Consider the following 20454-nt stretch of genomic DNA (forward strand, 5'->3'; position numbering starts at 1 on the left):
GTGAGAATAACCTTTGTATTAGTCTCGTTAACACATTGCCTCTAAGCATATGCTATTCAGATTATTCATTTGTTATTCAGATGTTGTCCTGGTTTAGCAGTTTATGGTAAAAAGTTGCTGGTGAGTAAAAAGGAAGTGTGATGTGTTGTTATTCTACTGTATCCCGATAGGATGCCATTATGTTTAGAGTCTGCTATTGTGAAGATAGCAAGGCAGGATGTCACCCATGTAGGTGAAAAGCCGTGATAGGACAATTGTAAACAGCAGCAGTCAGCTGAAAAGCTGATCCAGGGAGGTGCCAGCAGCAATTCCAGTGAAGCAGATGTAAACCAGCCCTCGTGGAAAGGCCTTTCTTTGTCTGGTTTCAAAGTACTCAGCATGTACAGTAATTCTCAGCTCTAGGTGGTTATAAGCCTGGTCTTGTGAAGACTAAAATGACAGTAGAACTAGAAGCTTGTACAGATATTTGCAAGAGAAATGTAATAAACCCTAAATGTAATAATTTCCGTGAGATGTCAGTTGCACAGCAACTGCAATACAAATGAACAGTACATACTATATTGTTCAGATTTATGCAGGCCAGCAGCACTCACCACATTATTTTAAGGCTTGATACCACTGAATGAATTTGCATGAATGTAGCAAAACAGAAACCTTTCCTCAGCTATAAGGAGAATATAATTTACAAATCAGCCAGTTACATTGTAGTTTACAGGAAAAGGTGATCAAAAATGTACTAATGCACTTCCACATTCGCCTTTGGAAAAAATCCTATAGATGGCACTTAAAAATTCCCTAATTAATACTCTTAATAAACACATAAAAAGATTTGTTTCTAAACTGCAAGAGTGCACATGTTCATAGTTCAAAATTTGCAAACTGAGGGTTTTGTCTTGAAGTGAGAATCATGAGAAAAAAATACTTCACAGAAAGAGTGATGGGCACTGGAATGGGCTGCCCAGGGACGTGGTTGAGTCACCGTCCCTGGAGGTGTTTAAAAAAAGACTGGATGTGGCACTCAGTGCCATGGTTTAGCTGATAAGGTCATTACCTTAGATCACAGGTTGGACTTGATGTTCTCAAAGCTTTTCCAAAGCCATTCTATGATTTCAGAAGGCCTTAGAATGAAATTTACACCCCAGCACCTTATAAAATCTTACCACCTGCTAGGGTCTAAGTACTCTGCAGGAGATTCTTTTTACATAAACACTTTTGAGTGTTCACAAGTACTAACAGGGCTACAATTATTAAAGCTCCAAGCTAAAAATTAAATATGAGAATTTGATATACCAGAAGGAAGTTGAGGTTCACATGCTTCCTACCCTGATGCTATTTCACCAGGCAATTAAAGAGGTTTAGGGTTGTCAAGTAAATACTTCAGTCAGCTGCCACTACTGTGTGGGCAGTGTGGATTTCTGGTTCCAGGAAAGCTGACTGACTTGAAGAAAAATCACATGACTTAAAAAATAATGCACTTTGGGTGACAAGTCATGCCATGCTTTCCTGCAAAGCTAGTTCAGGTTTAGTAAGATTTATTATTCCTCATGCAATTGCTCTGTAGTAAGCATCTTAATTTCTCTCTAAGCCCTTATTCTACTATACCAGACACTCTTACAAGGAAGCTTTGTGCTCCAAGTCACAGTCAGGCCCACTAAGATTATAGGGGAAAAAAAGAGCAGAGAATTACGAGTGTTTGGAGCAGTCGAAGCAAGATTTTTTTTGTGAACCCATGTACAGTCTACAGTAGTCTCACTCGAAAAACAGAACTGGGGAAGAGGGAACACAAAAAGAAACCCAGTTAAGACACATTAAGAAATCAACATTCAATACTGGACAGCATCAAAATAGTTCCACAAAGAGATGCAGCTGTTCAACACAACAGAAGTGTGAAGTGTTAAAAAAATAATTTCTTTGATAATGTCTAAAATGCCCAGCTCATAACTATGTGCTGAATAACATCCTGACTCGTGAAAATGTTTATGCAGGTGCTTAAATTTAAGCATATGGGGTAGTCTCATTGACTTCAAGCAAAATTATTTCACCAGACTGATAAAATTTAAAGCCTGGCAGAGTCATTAGATCATCTAGTCTGACTACAAATGCAGCATGTTAATTTCACCATTTCTCTTATCCAAAACCCCAAAGCTTCCCTGCTTACAACAGAAGAGTATGAATGTAGTATGTTCAAGATAAAAATTTAAAGGGAAGATCGCAGTGTTCTACACGCTTGAGTAGCGACCCACAGCATGAGAATTGTTCAGGTTGACACAAATCCTTTAGCTCAAATGGGAATTAAATGTGCAGGCTTTGCACCAACTTACTGCACAAGGGTGAAGGTCAATGTGTGTATGGAAGATGGAGTGTTTCTCCCAGAAGTCTCTGTGCTATCAGAAAAAGCCATTAACTTTACTTTGGTTTCTTTCTGACTCTTCTAGAGGACTAGAAAAGTACTGTTGCATAAACAAGGTTTAAAAAAACAAAGCTTCTTTAAAATCAATTTTTATGTCAAAGCACAGCTATATTATTTTACCTTAAGTTCTCTCATTCAACCCAGACCATGTGCAAATTGTGGTTCAAAATAAGGAGCCATTGTTCAGGAACAGATGAAACATAGCTATATTAACCAAATAGAAAAATACATCTAGAATGAATTTGTCAAATTTCTTACTTGGTCACACCTAGGCAGTTTAAAAAGACTTATTATCTGAACAACTGATGGGAAAAAGTGGGAGACTTGACCTGGGGTCTCCTTTCCAAGGATTAGTAGCAGTGGGTTTCTGATGCTGCTGCATGAACAGCAGAGTGCTGTTGAAGGATATGTACAATATATGGTACTAAGAAAAAAAAAAAGAGGGAACAAGAAAGACTGTCTTGGAGTACAAGTCCATCTTGACAATAACCATGCATGTATCTTCATGTCTTGGGTTGCCATAAAAAAAAGAAATCTGTTGGCTTTGAGAAGTATTTGTGTCTTTATCTTTTTCCTATTTGCATGGAGTTTCAGGGTTGGTAATTCTTGTTACTTAGTACAGTACTTCCTGGGAAGCAGAGGGGGGGACCTAGGGGAAGGAGAAGCTTGTCCCAGCTCTTGGCAGCAGGGGGAAATGACAAACACTCTACCTTGTGTAGAGGTAAATTTAGTCCTCTGCTCTTCTCTAAACTCACTGCAGCACTTTGTTCTCATTTCTCCACTGGATGTCATCTCTGAAGTGTCCCTTCCCAGCCCCCTGTCTAGTAATGGTTGCAGACCCATTTATCACAATGGTCCCCAACAGACTCCGTGGGCTCAAACTGCACAGTGCAAAGCACAGCCCTGCTCTAAGGGTTCTGTGGTGCAGCACCACACAGCCCCAGGAAAATGAAGATGCAAAGTGACCACTCTGTTGCTAGTATTGCAATGAAATTGTGCCACTTAGTCAAGATAGCAAAAATGCAGTGAACAACCAGAGCAGTTATGGTGTGACACAGAGCATTATATGCAGTCTGCTCATGGTCCAACCATGTACCAAATAACTCTGTTGGTGGGGCTGGATGAAGGAATTTGAAGTCAAGCTAACAGGACTGGCATTGTCTCACTAATTGATTAAGGACAGTTTACATTATAGAGCTGTAATTCACTTGAGTTACAAAGAACAAAAATTAATGTGTACCAACATCTCTGTTTAGACAGTTCAGCATTCTTAAAATCCTTTATATTCTAACACACCTTATTTTTTCAGCTTAGTGTTCCAGCATGGTGTTCCATAGGTATTTTGTATTATTACTGTACCACAATTATTTTGGAAGGTTGGAGACAAAGATAAATCTTCAAAGAAGAGCTCATTACTAAAGGGAAAAGGAAAACTAAACTCAATCTAAATTGAGCTACAGAATATGCTTCATAACTTCATAAATGGGAACAGGCAAGGGAGAGAAGTGGGTTAATGCTAAATTTGTCCCTGCTGCTTGACTTTCTTCCTAGTCATGGATAGTCTCTTCTTTCTCTCTTAAAAGAAAAAACTTTCATCCTTCGTATAATGCTGTGGTTTTACACTGGAACACAACCTATGTGGAATTCTGGACCAAGCACACCATTCTGTTATAGTTCTATTCATTCAAATATGTTCTATTAGAGATAACTGCCTTAAGCAATAATTAAAAGCAGTAAAAACATACAAGAGGAGGATAATGTCTTCATACCACTAAAAGCAGAGAAGGGCCCACAGTAAAACAAGTGTAGTAAATCCAGCAGTTATATATAGAGACCTTGGCCCCAAGGGGCTCTGTCATACAAAATATTAAGTGTTGTGACTATAATAAGCAAATCTCCTCTCAACTAAGGAGCGTGGAAGCAATAGCCTCCCTCTTGTCTTTGCACTGAATACTTCATAGATAGTAGGAAGGCACAGATGGATGCAAATTCACTCATCTCAGAGTAAGCTGGGAGCATGAATCCTGAGACATTTGCAGCAGATTTCAGACAGGCTGCTGGATATCACAGGCTGACTGATAAACATGCTGTGTGTTGGACTAAGTGGAGATCCTGCCTGGCAGTTCTATCAGGGTAGGCATTTGTGATCCATGCCTCGTTTTACAGGTTTTCTGTTACTCTTCATAAGCAAACAGTACATTAATTTTCAGTATTTTGACAGAAACTGTTAAAAAAGGTCAGGTGTTTTTCTAGAGAGAAGAAAGGAATAGGCTTGGTTTTTTGCTCTTTTCTGGTTCTGTTACTAGACTCCATTGTTTCCACTCTTGTAATGTCCATGCAAATGGACTATGTCACGCTGCAACATGGATTGTGGTGCTCTAAGTTGATACTTAGATACTCAGTGCCAGCCTGTGCTGCATCACTGAGGAAAGACTGACTTACCAAACCAAGAACCTCTCTGACATCAGTGGTGACAACGTGTTTCTCAAAATTAATAATGTGAAAAATACATTTTTCGCTATTCCTGTGTAATACATATTTGGCAGACAACATTCCCTCTGCTGTAAAATTTGAGTGAAAAGCATTCTCAGAAATTATTTATACAAAACAAAGTTGACAGCAGTTGAACTTACTATAGGAGAGACAAATAAAATGTAGAAAGATACTTTTGGTAAAACAGAAAAAAATGCATTTTTAAATATATGTTCATTGAATTGAAAACTTTCTGTGCAACTATAATTTCATTTAAAGTCTGTGACAGGATGTAATGAAGAACTCAGAAAAAAGCCTTGATGTCATATTCTTGGATTCTTGTATTCGTTTGCAACAAGTGTGGTAAAAAAACATATTTACTGGAGAGTTTTAAATGGTAAAGGAAATACTGGTTAGCTCAGACTTACCAGATGCAGAAAAGATATCAAAACCTGAGAGCTGCTGTACATTCAACATTACAGCAATGCCCCATCCTTGTTTAGCACATCAGTCACAATGAGGATGGCTGGAGAAACCTAGAGAACCAATCTCCTCCAAATGCACAGGTCTGTTTAGAAATCTTCAGCTTCCATCTAGACAGACTTGTAAAAAAAACCTTTAGGACAGATGTACTTTTGTGCTACTGTATCTAAGTCTAGAATTACTGGAACAGACTTTAAACTTTGGTTCTGAAATGAGAATATCCACCCCGTGGAATATAACTATTCAGTGTAGTTGGTAATAGACAATGAGGAGCTTTTGTTGCTTTGGTTTTTTGTTTTGTTTTGGTTTTTTTTTGTTTTGTTTGTTTGTTTTGTTTTTTTGGTTTTTGGGGGGTTTTTTTTGTAATCATGAGTCTTTTGTCACTTCTACAGAAGCTGTCCTTAGTGCCTGCTATCACTGCATGGCACAATTTCACCCTACCTCTTAGCAAGGGAGATGCCAGCTCACTTTAGCATTCACAGTGCAGAACAGCTTATATTTCTCATTCCACCTCTGTACTTCAAGGTGAAACAAAACCAAGTAAAGAAACTGGAAATAAAGAACAGTGTTCTCACAATAATAGTAACAATTTTAATAATTAAATTTTCTTGCATATGTCTATATAAGGAAGAAACTATAAATTTCCAGCTTCTCTGTGGGCTTTGGAAAGGAAGGAGTAAGTGTGATAAGGGTTGTCTTGTGGATGGGGGTTTTTTTGTTTGAGTAGGTTTGAGGTTTTCATTCATCCCATCAGTCGTTGTCATCCCCTTTCTAAATCTGAGAACTGAAGATGCAGAAAAATAACACTATCCCAAATTTGTATACCTAAAACCTAGTACCTCCCTATATTTCTTTAAAGAAAATATCACATAAGTTAAGATACAATTACCATTGACCTGCAGCTGTGAGTGTCCAGCATTTCCACAGGCCAGTGCAGAGATTCCAAGCTGGACATCAAGAGGAGGAAAGAAGGAAAAGGAGGAAGGTCCCACTAGTAATGTATATGAGAGAAAAAGCTGCCTTCCACCTTTATCATTAAGCTTCATCCTTCCACCTCCCATCTCTACCTCTTGGATCCTCTCTCCTTTACTCTTATAGCTCTGTGCTTCATGGTTGGATGATGCTCATCCAAACAGATGATCCTCACAGATCCCTTCAAACTGAAATATTCTATTCTATTCTATTCTATTCTATTCTATTCTATTCTATTCTATTCTATTCTATTCTATTCTATTCTATTCTATTCTATTCTATTCTCTCTCCTATGCCTTCCATTCCAGGCGTACTGCTTCTGGATTTTCCACTAAGCAGACCAAGTACTTAGGAGAAAACTAAGAGCCATCCAAAAGTAGTGGGAAGACAGCCTAGGGCTGTCTATCCATAATTTCTGACAATAGAATTATTTGATATTTTAGCTTAATTCACAAACTCCGAATTTCAGATGGGTACACAGCCTATCAAACTTCCATTTTAATTATTATTTTCTCATATACTTAAGCCACTGAAGGGCACTGCTTTCCAATGAAAAGCAACCAGCAGCCTTGACTCTTAGCATTGCTCTGGGCTTGCCTTGTGACATTTAATTGATGATACAAAGGAAGGACTGATTTCCAGGGGTGCCCTAATTTGATAAGTTATCCTCTCAACTCTTAATCTCTTAGAGGTGATGTGACTACTGTGTGCACCCTTGGGCACGAAAGGGGAGGTACATTGGGCATTTGCAGTACTCCTGTGCCCCCTAGAGCATTGCATTGAAGAACTTGGAACTGACTTAGATTGCCAGGGATGGAATATAGCCCATAAATGTTCGAAGCTGATTTAATGTAATGTAAGGTTGAGAGCCATATATGCAGTATTTTCAGCAAAATTTCCCATCTGTTATGTCCCTCATATGTCCTTTAGCTGGAAGCTTTGTGTAAGAGCTGTTGGACTATTTATAGCAGCCCCTTTAATCACACTTCAGTATTTATAAAGCATCCTGTCTAGTGAAGGCTTCCATGGTCTGTTTTCATTCACTCCAGCTGATAGTGAAAGCTATATAATATCTGGGACAGTGAGGTAGACCAGCAAACCAGCCAGTTTGTCTGTTAGGTTTGAGTTCCCCATATTCTAAAAGCCTGAAGTCGAATAGCAGTGCAGCCACTTAGGAAACAAAGGTAGCAGCAGAGAGTTGCAGTTAGTATAACCTGATGTTTATCTCCACTGAGAGTCTTACATCCTGTTCCATAAATTCCAGAAGAATATGTTAATAGAAAAGAGACATTTTCAGGCAACCCACAAAACACATGTCCATAACTGCCATATGCAGAAAATAACTCTATAATAACTCCCAAAATTCTGCACAGTATCAAAACATTGATGTTGAGATAAGCTCTCTATCAGTGATTAATTTCTAAGTTAAAACACCTACAGTAAATTAAATCACACATAGCAAGACATAGCCAAGTGCATTTAAAAAAAAAGATAAACAACAGTTAAAAAGAAGCCATGAAAAAAGCCAAAAAGCCTCTCCTACAGAAAGGATCCATTTTTCCAGCATCAGTAAAAGCAAAAACCTTCCTGATCTCAACCCAATCAAAAATTAACAACTGTTCTATTCTTTAGTTTTTTAAGGCTATTCTAAAAGTTATCCATACTATGTGGCATTAAAATTTTTACCTTACATGCACACATCCCTATCACAATTCAGGGCTAACTTAAAATAAATGTACTTATTTTTTGTTGCTCCTTTTCAGTATTTCTCATGCCTCATTTCAGCATGACTGAGAAATCTGTGTTCATCTCTTAGTTTTTATTTGAGGCATTAATCATAGAATCTTTTGAGTTGTAAGGAACTCACAAGGATCATCATGTACTACTTGCAAATTAATGTCCATAGAGAAAGAAATGTATCCTTTTCAATCCAGTCTTCATTTGTTTTCTCCACAGGAGAAGGCAGAATACTGCTATGTTCCACACAACAATACTTTTTATTTCATATTTTAGATGCTGTCTGATGGATGCAAGAACGCAACACTTAATGTTTTGTAGCTGTGTTAACTACCTGATCTTGTTTTGTATGTCCGTGTTTCTTGTTAAAAGCAGGAAAGAATAGGAAAAAACTTCCACAATTTTTTTAAGACTTTTCTTTTAGGAATTACACCCAAATTATTTCTCTGTTCACACAATGACTTTGAATTGTCTGTCTAGCATGAGGATAGATAAACTTTTTCCTACATAAACTGCAGCTTATGGCAGTGTTTAAAGAACCATAAAAAATAATTTATTTGTCTACTCATTTCAGAAAGCACAAAGGCTACTTTTCTTTTTAAGGACTGTATCCCAAGTTGTTTGTGGAATATTGACATTCAGTTATTATCATCAAATTATGCTCCTTTGTGGAGCATGACTACCAAATAAAGGCGGGTATTCAGTGCACAGTGATGACATTGTACTCTGTGCTATTTCAAATGGCCCAGGTACTACCAGTATTTAATCAATTATATTAACTGTTGCTGATAAATGTAAAAGAGTGCAGTTGATATTGCATAATGAGAGAAATGGACAAAGTAATAAAAGTTGTATTTGTGGATAAATAGATTATTTTTGAACATATTTCAGTCACGTTTTCTTCAGTTTCAACAGGGAGTAATTTTGTACAAAGTTGTAAAGAAATTTAGGAGTAATTTTAAAGTTGCATGTAAAGTTCTGTTCCCTTGATCTCAGTGCATTTTAGGGGGAATGAAATGGCATTTATCGAGGATAACTCATTTGGTCAATGGGCCGTGCCTTAAAGCACAGTGAGTGCCTTTTCCAGTTCTGTGATCCATGGCCAGGGTCTGCTGGAACTTCCAACTCAGTTCTGCCAGGGCAGCTCTCGCTCCCTTTTTGAAATTGCCATTCCTCCAGTGGCCTAAATTTAAATGAACCCACTCCTCCAGGGCTAATTTCTCATTTTTTAATTCATCGTTTTTACAACCTCCTTTTTTAAAGCCTCCTCAGCAGCTGTGCTGGGACAAGAGCCTCCCCCTTGGATACGCCCATGCCCAGCCAGGTGGAGAGAGCTCCTCCGAGGCAGGAGCTTGTTCCCTGAAAACTTGTTTCCCCAGAGTCGTGAGAAAGGGGAGAAGCTCACAAAGGCAGCGTGGGTCATTAGCACAAGGGCTTCTTCCCTGCCCCAGGCTATGCTGGCAGCACTGGTGACTGCGTGGTTTTGTAACCATGTGCTGCTGGTTTATATAACATGAAGAGCTGGGTAAGGTCAAAGGAAGCAACCCGAGTTACCCTTTGTTACTGCAGGCTTCATCTTCAGGGATTTGCTGGCTTTCATGGGATTCTGACAAATGTGCCAGCCAGACGTGCTAGTTTATTTTAACAATTTTTAAAACAGGCACCTGGTTCTGAGAAATTCCTTTAATTCGTCCAAATCTCGGTTGCAGCACTATCTATTGGTGCAGTTTGTATTTCAGAAAACTGCCCTACAATGCCCTTTGTAATCCAATGAGACCGTGCCATCTTGCAGGATCCAGATTGCTTACCCAAACATCAAAATACCATTAACACGTCCCATACTGAGGTCTGGAAATTGCCTGTGTCCTTTCAGTCTTACCAATTTGTGGTATTGCCAGGGTTTCAGCACGGTGTATCCTATATGTGGGATGGGAATTTCAGAAATTCAGAAAATTATATTTTGCACCTCATCCTTGAAATACCATTGACTGTACAGCTTTGTCCTTAAATACCTAAATACCTTTAAATGTGTGACCAAGCTAAAGGGAGTTAAGTGTAAAGTCTCAAATGAATTTCAGAAATGTGTGACTACGTATCACCCTGGAAAATTCCATCAAAACCTGTTCTTTTCTTGACTTGGGCATTTCTCCTTCATTTGTCCTACATCTGGGAACGTGGGGATAAGGATGGGGTTTTTTTTACTCTCTCAATTTAGACTGATAGTCCTCACCTCAAAGGGTCTGTCTCAGTCTGACTATACAATGTCTGACAATATGCAGCCACATAATCCATGATGTGAAAATGCCAGATACCAAAATTAAAATGATCTCCATTATTAATACTCATCACTCTACTGTCCAAACACAAAAGACAGTAATGTTACCCAAAAGTGGGATTGCTCATGTATTTTGCATGATCACTGGAGTGGCCTGGTGTTAAAGACACTAGGAACACAACAGTATTTTAAATTTTCCTGTTTATTAAAACACAGCGAAGTCTGAAGTCAGAAAAAAAACCCTGAAGTGATCAACGGGGATGTGTTTAACTTTCCATTTGTGCTGCCCCTACTGTCGATTAAGGCTTATCTACTGCTTAGTGTTAGTCATTTAAAAAAAAACTGCCAACAAAAAAACAGAAGTTATGGAGCACATAGCACCACGTTTCCAGTCAAATGCTTTAGCAAAGGCTGCTATTATGAAAAGGATATTCTAATAGGGGGAATAATGATCTTCAGACTCTAACCTCCTGGCACGGCAGTGAGATTTATCAGGAGGGGCATGTGACTAGTTAAGACACACAGCCCCAGCTTGAAGGAAACAGCTGCTCATTTCATGCTTTAGCACTTGGCAGCTGGACAAGGAAGGGTGATGTTTGTGTTGAATACCTCTGCAAGAACCAAGTACAGTAAGTGATTTTCCCTGTTTTTGGTTTTTTTTCCCTAAACTATCACTGCTTTCCCATTTTCATCCTCAAGCTTTCATAAAAATACTTGAAAGGGTGAAGCATATTTTGGAAACTTCATTGATAAGCTGTCATTCATGCTCAGATTGCCTGTGCTTTTCTGACCTGTGGTTAACAACGTTGTTTTTGGTCTTGTGGGAACAAGGCAGGTACGGTGTTTTGCCCTCGTGCCAGCCGGGAAGGGAATATGGGGATTATTTATTCAGATGATGGAGTGAAGAGGCTGTTTATGATGACTGAATTTTCCTTTCTCTGTAGAGATAGTCAATAAGTAGTGATGCAACTTGAGTATAGAGAAATTGCAGTGCTTGGCTTAAAAGTACTAGTGTAAGGAATTGACAGAGGTATTCCCTCAAAACAGTGTGATCAATCTGAACAAAATTGCTTGTGACTTGTTACTTTTTGGGGATGAATGCAGAGATTTTTGAAAGGAAAAGGTAGAAGTGGAGAAATGCAGGAAGGCTGAAGATGTACTGATAAAGATATTATTGAGCCATTCTGAATACTAATGCATAATTAGATTATGAAGATTGAAAAATCCTCCCTAAAAAACAGGAAAGGTGTCCCCTAAATACCTCCAAGGTTTTAATTCAATTTATTTTTGGGTACTTGCATGTTTTGTGGTTTTGCTTCATGAATGATTGATGTCCCTGTCTGATAATTTTTGACTCTTACAGTCTGAAGTTTTCTTTTAAAACAGGAGTGTAGGATACATAAAAAGGAACTTTTGATCAATTATTTACATAGAGATGAATCAGGTTTCTTTGGAGGAAGACTTAGGAGGAACAGGAAGAGATGAATGAATGATGGATCTTGATATGTGATAAGACTAAGGCACTCTGGGGAAGGTTAAAGGGGCAGAGCAATGGGGTCCTGTTGAGGAAGGTCTAAGACTAAACACTGACAGGTTGCATGCAGTCTCTCCTTTAAAGGTGGAGAGAACAAGCTTTTCAAAGATTTCTTGCATAGGAAAGCAAAACATTATTTCTCTTTGAAGACTTCTACTTTTATTTTAAGCCCTCGTTTATGATTTTTGACAGTTAATTGGAAATTTTATAGGAAAATGTCAATGGTTTCGGTTGTTCACAAAACCAGAAGTCTGTGTGGCTTCCTGCCTCTTTGTGTCTCCAAGGGTAGGCTGCCTTTGAACCAAGGACTGAAGTGCTCTCAGCACACTGCAGCCCTCCCACAGGAATACTGTGGAACGCCATTAATGGAGCAGACCTACAGGTCCTGAGCTACCTGGTGTTGTGTCAGGAGCCCCTGGTGCCCCGGGCACCCTCCAGCCTGTCCACATCTCCATTCCACGTGGGGCAGGGAGAATGACTTGTTTCCTGTCACTTTTCTATTCTGACCACAGAATAAGTTTTTCTTCACAACTGTAGGAATTCTGCTTTTTGAGTAAGAATATGCCATGGTGTGCTTGTTTGCAGACACTGTATTTCGTATTTGTAATGAGTGCTCTCTGTTAACCAGACTGTCCAGTACTGTTGAAGGACCTTGTTGTAAACCTAAGTTAAACCCCAAATCCACCAGCAAATAGGTATAAGCTCAGTCCATACCTGCTGTAACTTCTTTGTCCCTGATTCTCCACTGTGCCAGGAGGTTGATGTAAAGCCATGTGGCTCTGCACCTGCTGGACTGTGAGCCAGCTATAGGTGCCTCTTGTGCAGCTGAGTAATTCTCTGGCAGCACTGGGAATTAAGTGTAATATAAAAAAGACAACATGATGATTACAAAATAAACATTAGATAACTGCACTACTGAGCTTGCCTTCAGGTAATAATGTCTGAAAACATCTTGCTACAGTGGTAAATGAATTGTCTCAAAGAAATGTGGTGGGAGAGCTGAGTTTTGTGCCTCTTTACTGTGGGTTAAAAAGGCAACTTACAATCAAGGAGAATAACTCATCACTTGGATCTGCAAAGTTTTATATAAAAACCCCTGATTATTTGCAGCTTCCAGCTGTCATTACTGTATCTGATTCTGAATTAAATTCAATACTCCAATACTCATGACTAAACTTTTAAAGTCTCTGTCCACAAATGAAGAAACAACATCACAAGATTCTAAAGAGTGTAATTGGTTCAATCCTTATCACTAACTCATTTTGGTAAGAATATTTAATGTTAAACACAGCCAGTGTACTTTGAGAAATAAGTGCAGTCTTCATGCTCTCCTCGGTTTTTGGCTTTTCTCATTAATTCTAACTGCAATATCTGTCACTGCCACATCAGTCATGGAACAGCACTGGGACACACACTGATTTTTCACTTGAGCAGAAAACACAACCTCTGTACTATCACCACCTTTTTATATTATTTTATAATATCCTGATCTCATAAAGAACAATTCACAGCTTCTTGAATACACATCCCCATTATGTTCATGTAAGTCAAGGCAGGTCTGCATGGGCATCAAGCACATTCATTAAATTCCAAATTCTTTGTTCAGGGAAGTGCTCTGCCCTTGCATTTCCCCTTGATGTGTCTCTAGAAAGTCCAATATGTAACTGAAAGTTCATCCTGGAATTTTTTTTATTACATTGTACAGGAGGTTGGTAACAGTGGGAACATTGTTGTCCCTGTGCAGAAGCTCAGGGCAGACCCTTGTCACTGAGAGCACCATAAGGTTCCTGTTAAACCTTTACTCTGATGAAATGATCAGGGCAGCCTGGCAGTTCTCTGAATGGGTATATTTCTGCTCTATAGCAAAACATCTAGCTGAGGAGCAGCTGCACTTGTGCTAGCCCCTCTCTCTTGTTGAAAATGCCATTGTACCAAGGAGCCACTCCCAGGATATTCCCGAATAAAGAGAGGAAACTACTTTTAAAAATACTGTAAGGGCACTTGTGTCATTTTCTTTTTTTTCCTAAGCTACGCAGGCCTGGCTACAATACATTTGTACAGGTAGTATAAACAACATGTGCTTAGTGTTTTCTTATAATATATTTATGGTATATTCATTTTTCACTGCTGAATTTGATAAATTTGTTTTCATGTTGGCCCTTTCTTACAAGACAGAAATAGCAAGGTTTTATACCTAAGAGTTTGAATCAAAAGCCTGAAACAAATTCTCAGATCTTCTGATTTTTGCACTTCATTGCTTTTCTCTGTGTTTTTTCTATTCAATGTGAATAGCCAGTGAAGTAGTACTTTATCATCTATAGGTTTTCTTATTGGTAAGATAACATATATAAAAACCACCTGACCACCAGAATAGAGGTGTTGTGATGGGGGGGAAGCTTTTCTCTTGTAATGGATGTAAAAGATTAACAACTACCAGCACCATCAACAAAAGAGATTTGGTGAGTCCAGTTCAGCTATAAAGACTAATCCTGCAAATACATAGGTATTTGCTGAGCTGAATTAATGAGAGATTCCATTAGAAAGCTCAGCTAACCTCTAAGTGTGTATGAGGTCAGGATCAACATGTGGGTGTGTGGAAATACCCACAGGGCTGATGTTTACAGCTCAGCAGAAAATACAATTACCCCTGAGAACTACTCTGGTTGTTTTGGTGGCCATCTGCTGTCTCACTTCTCTGAATAACTGCTCCCCTTGACCACATTCAAATAAGTGAAATGGTTTGACTCTCTCTACAGAGTACTCTCCCACCTTTGATTTATGCATATGCTCCTTACTAATGATCTGGAGTTTCTTGGGCAAGGGGAGTGGGCTTCAGCATCTTGAGAACCTGCCAGGCATAATAATACATGCTAAATTAGTGAGACCTGACCTATTCTTGTTCAGATACCTCATATATTTAGTTCCTGCAAAGAGAAAATAACTGTAGCATCTCGAATTAACACAGATTTCATATTAGTGATTCAGCAGTATGTCTGCTTTGGACTACCACTAAAGTCATACCAAGCTTAATATACAGTAGCTGATATACATATATTGATATTGCATTTTATATATATCAATACATTTCTATATACAACTCCTTCCACTCCTGTTAAAACTGCCTCTCTTTTCAACCTCTTCAATGGAAACCTGTTCCACTCAGAGCAGTGATGGGCTTGTGCAAGGGGGTCTGGAGTGTAGGTGTGTGCTGGAACAGGATCTGAGATGAACAAGGATTTTCCATTATTTCTGAAGTATATTTTGCTCTCCAGGCCTGAAACAGGTTGAAGATTTTCAACACAGAAATCAGTCTTAGAGACTGGAAATAAAGTAAGTCGTACATATTATGGTCAAATAGACTGAACATGGCTTGTATGGGGGTATTTGCATGCTTGCTAAGCAAGTTGATAAGGCTGCCTTTGACCATGACAAAGGTTCATGTATTCTTTGTTGCAGTGCTGTGTTCTTGTTCTTTAGAAAGATGAACATTTTTCCAGCTTAAACTCTGGTCTCAGCAAACTGAATTTCCTTAATCCGAAGTAGCATTATTACAGATAGGCTTCTATTCATAACCCATAATTCACTTAGGTCCACCCAATCCATAATCTTGGTGCTGGTTCGTGTGGCACACATTGGTAAATTGTTTGTTTCACAGCAATGCATTGTTTGAGCCCAGAGCTTGTTTGGAAATTTCTGGTGTTGCTAGTGGGAAGTAAAAAAAACCCAGTCTATGCAAATACGTAATTGATTACCAGTGGGGAAACTTACATCAGAAAAAGTTTGCTGAATTAGAGCTTGAGTCAACTCACTATCTGGATGCATAGTGATTTTTGTTCTCCAAATCAGAATAGCTGTGACATTCCAGCCTTATCACACTGCTCATGAAATAGCTTCCTTAACAAACTAATAATAATCTGCTCTTCTAAAGATGTCTTGCCTGCTTTAGCTTGCTTACTCATGTTCTACTTTGCTGAATTCAAGAACACATACTTCCTGGAACAGCTGCCACCCTTCCTAAAACTCTTGGTTTCCAGGCCCTGCCCTAATGACTGTCTGTATATTTTTATCTGAAGTAGGAATTGGGGCAGGAATTAGAATTCACCTTTTTCCCCTCTTCTTGAGTGAGTGCTCTTCCCCTTACACAGCCATATTATAGCTTGCTTGCTCCCTGCACAACAAAGAAACGTCATTATTTCATGTAATATGGAATTACATTGAGGTTCTGAGGATGGTAAATCTCTGTAGTCTCAGCCAAGATAGCATGAGATCTGCAATCCTTCCATTAACTGGAAGAGTTGATCCTGAACCTCTCATAGCTTTAAGGAGCATTCACAGGTCTTGGAAAAAGAATTTGGGCATCATGACTGCACCTATGTAGTGTGGGATTGACATGTTAGGTGTGACTAAAGAATGCTTAACACAGACAAGGCAGGGGACTTTTGTGTGTACAGGTCCCAAAAGGATTTAGGAGTGACCTAAGTAGGGAGCTTCTTGATGTTACTGACTCAGAGTTTAATATCAAAAGTGCAGAAAGAGGTTACAAGCTCTAGACAGTCACCTTCTGGGGTGAGGAGGTGAGAAGTGAGAGACCAGGCTGGGAAACATACCCCTGGAGTCAGGCTATAGGAGTGAAAGGGAGTCAGGATTTGGGCTCTTAATCCTTCTTTTGGATCCAGTTCTCAGCTCATATTGCAGAACTAAAATAAGAGACATGGTTTTCAGATTAATGTATCTTAAATTTGCTTCGTGTCTACGTTTCAAAACCGTCTCCCTTTTGAATACTTGAACTGATTTAATGATATTGAATTAGAAATTAGTGTAAAATTTGACTTGAGCATGGGTATCTGGTATACTAGTGCTTATAGAAATATAGTTTGCTCCCGTAAACAAGTTTGAAAAGGACTGAGCTATTTGGAAATCTTGACTGCAACAGCAACCAGTCTTTCAATGCTAAATACTGGGAAAAGAAAAACAAGTCCCTAAACCTCTAAATCAGCTTTTGAATCAAGATCTCTCCAGCTCCTTCACCCTTTTATTAGCTTTGCTACATAGCCACAGGATTTTTTTATTTGTCTGTTTTGGGGCTTTTTTGTTCGTTTGTTTGTTGGGCTTTTTTAGAATTATTGGAGTTTAGCAGATCTGTAATGAAATTCTGACAAGATCCTTAAATTTGATAATTATATGCTAAGGAGTAAAGAGTGATGGGTGTCCTCTATAAATTCAAAACAAACAGGTTTGGATTAATTCAATAAGAGTCTTTCAAGTTGATTGGGATGGTCTGAACTGGCCACTGCAAAGTTGTTTTACTACCAATTAACTGGCAGGGGTTTATCTACCATGCCAAAAGTGTACTGGGTGCAGTGTGTGATTCTCAGCTGTTACAGCTACAGCAGCTGCTCTTGTTGCTTTTCAAATAATGATGAATCTTTAGCACACATGAGCTTTAAGAATTACAGTGTTGTATCTTAAGACAAGAGCTTTGCAAACTTACCCAATGGGTTTTGATAAGGTTTGTTTCTCTGAAGTCCTATGGTAGTAGTGTGTTCTGTGGCTGTGGAAGTGGGATATTTGTGTAGCTGCAGTCCTGTGTTAAATAGTCTTTCTTACAATAAATATGTAACTGCCAAAATAATATTAGCAAAATAAATATCAAAGTTGCGTGTTTGAAGTATTACTTATTAAAGCAGGAACTGTAAGATGCTTTTCCTCTTTTTTCTTTGAGATTTTGTTTTTACACTGCTCCTTCCCCTTTTTAAAGTTGTCTTGCTGTTCTGTGTATTTTTATATACGGCACATTCTTACAATACTCCCTTTATAAAGAAGGCATTTAACTTGTTGGCTGCAAGTGGTCTTATTGTTAGAAAGGTATGTGGTTATTAATAAAACTCACTCTGGTCCAAGAGCTTGGATATAGGAATATAGGAACTGTGGTGACACTGGTCTCATATCCTGTACTCTGTAGACTTCTTGTATCATAAACAGTTTTAGAGGTTTCTTCATGTTTGTACTAGCCAGTGCATGTTTCTTAGTAGATTGCTTTGTGAGGAAACGAAGTTTAGTCAGCTCACTGATGGTTGCTGTGTTACCTCTGAAAAAAAGAGTACAAAATCTAGTCACTAAAACCAGGTCATAATCTCTTTACTGCTCTTCTCTGTTGGAGGCTTAGTATTTAAAAAAACTCTGAACTGGCCCTAGAAGCACTGTATGCCTGTGTTTATAATGCTCTCTTTGCATCATTAAGAAATCTGAAGTCTCCATGGTTCCACCCATCTTCCCAAGGGAAACCCAGAAATAATAACTAGAGGTGAGAAACTGCTTACAGATTTTGATGCCCAGCCTCTGCTGACAGAATTCCAAAAACAAGGATACTGGATCTCTCCTGACCTCCGGGCTGTGTTTTTACTCTTCCAGCTTCTTGCAGGCCAGCTTGCCTGTGAGTGCTGCAGCTGCCAAGCCACAGCACCACCCAAGCCAGGCACCCCTGCTTCATGTGAGCGTGCAGGAGGCTGCAATTTGCATGAGCCCCAGGGGTCACACAGCGGCTCTGGCTGCACCGTGTGTGTCTGGCACTGCTCCCCAGTGTGCCATTTTAATTTGCACTCTCTCCCTGAAGAGACACGGCTCTCAGATGAATGGTAGCTGCCACCAGGGACTGAGAAGGGCTGCTGGCCATTAGCAGCTGGTCCAGCCACCCTCCTAGGTGGGACCCATTAGCAGGTCTGTGGGGAAATAGCAGCTACGTGTGAATCGTTTTCTACGTTCATCAAAGGGAAAACAAGGGATTACCCGATTACAAATGCACCCTAACAGCCACATGAGCAAAAGCAGCCAAAGCTCTGTCCTGCCCTCTCTCCTTTTCACGCTGTCTTGCTCCATCTCAGACATCCAGTTTCCCATTACTTAAGTCTCTGCAAGCCTCTTCCTGCCTTTATTGTTTTGCCAGTTGCTGCCTTCAATTTACTGCACTGATAAGTACTTCCCAGGCTGTAAATACGTGATTGAGACATTTCTGAAGGCAATCTAGGTTTTGATTGTAGTCACAGGAGGAAAGGTCAGCAGCAAAATTGCTCTCATTACACAGGGAGGCCACTCCTCACACTAGAGTAGATATAGATTGTGAATTCATGGGAAGAGATGTGAGGGAATGTAAGGGTCACCAGGACTGCAGAAGAAAAGATGGACATGCACTTCACCTTCCCTTTTCACAAGGGGATACCCTGGCTTTTAGTAGCTGTACAGTAACTGCAGTTGTTCTTCAGTTTGGGAAAGGCCAGAAACCAGAGAGAGTGAGAAATCAAATATGATCATCATTGCTGAAAATGATAGCAGGTAAGTAGGAGGTGTTGAATTCTCCTAGTGGTGTCTGTGACTGCAGATAATGATTTTGTCTTACCTTGATGCAACATAGCTGCAGAGGTGGCCTGTGGAACAGGAAGAGTGTTTTAAAATGTTCCTTTTTGGGACACTTAGCTGTAATCTGTACTGTTTGGGTGACCAGCACAAGCCTGTAGAGCTTGGTGGACTTGAGAAGCTCCATATGTGTCTGCAATTCCTGTGGCATCATTACAAAGGGTGGCACAGATGTTTGCAGTGTGGCTGTCTCCCAGCCCAGAAAGTACTGCTCCATGAGTAGTTAGTCTACAGTGGGAAATTACAGAATGATATAGAGTGAAAAAGCTTTTTCTAAGGGAAAAATTGATTTAGAAGCTATGGGTTTGTTAGACAAGAACTTGATACCCAACTTAGGGAATTTTAATACAAGTTACGTGCTCTTATGACTCTTCTTTGCCTTAAAATTGATTGAAAAGTTGTGTGAAACTAAAAGCAATGTTAACTTCTAAAACTGTCATAATTCTTGGAATATTTAACAGCTTGAAAGAAGTCACTACCAGGGACTATGCTACTACTGAAAAAATTTGACTTAGTTAAAAATAAGACATACAAACACTGTGGTAAATTTCAAGCTGAACGTACAAGAAAGTCTAGGCAGATGGGCTCTAGGATTTCTTAATAATCTAATTTAAAAATAAGTGTGATTCTTCTGGCTTGTCTTGAAGAGAACATAACTGATTAAGGTAAACAATATTAAAATATTAAAATATTTTGTAACAGATTTGTGGTAATAAATATTCTGGGGGTTTGTCTTTCAGAACTGAAGGGTTGATTACTTCCCCAGATTTTTTTTTTTAAATAACTAAAAGAATTGTTTTTGACTTGGGCTGGACCAGCCTCATTACAGGCATGTAACAGTGTAACCAGTTGTGAATATTAGCTGATAAGATGTATTTTAACTCTGTCTTGACCAGGCTAACAAAGCAGACTTACTCTTGAAAGATAGTCTATGCAAGTCTGTGAACAGCAAAGGTAATTGACAAGAGTTTCTTGGAAGACCTACAGGCAGTAGTATATCTTGTAGGAGGTATTGATGATGTCTTGCTTGGCTTCTGAAAAAAAGATCAAGGTAGATTGTGTGAAAATCTTACTGCTGTTGCTGTCCTCTCCCTCGGTGCTGGAGGTCTCTAATGTGTCTGAAGCACAACGATTCTCAGAAAAGCTGCATCCCCTGGTGTC

General features: G+C 39.2%; 1 protein-coding gene across 6 annotated transcripts in view; it reads left to right on the forward strand.

Annotated features, from left to right (window-relative positions):
• Nucleotides 1–20454, forward strand: part of RASGRP3 (RAS guanyl releasing protein 3) — a 58139-nt gene that overhangs the window by 1198 nt on the left and 36487 nt on the right. For 2 of the 6 annotated variants that reach the window (XM_088161383.1, XM_088161386.1), the window contains exon 1: nucleotides 10843–10978. The exons of 2 other annotated variants lie outside the window; for them this stretch is intronic. Coding sequence is in view for 1 of the 4 variants with exons in the window: in XM_088161387.1 (XP_088017513.1) it covers nucleotides 10942–10978 (37 nt within the window). In the remaining 3 variants the exon portion in view is untranslated. Of the gene's footprint in view, nucleotides 1–10842; nucleotides 10979–15155; nucleotides 15214–20454 lie in introns of those variants that run through there. 2 more of the 6 variants (XM_088161384.1, XM_088161387.1) reach the window with 2 other exon arrangements.

This window comes from Sturnus vulgaris, chromosome 3 (assembly GCF_052056855.1).
Source record: "Sturnus vulgaris isolate bStuVul1 chromosome 3, bStuVul1.hap1, whole genome shotgun sequence".
NCBI classification, from domain to species: domain Eukaryota; kingdom Metazoa; phylum Chordata; class Aves; order Passeriformes; family Sturnidae; genus Sturnus; species Sturnus vulgaris.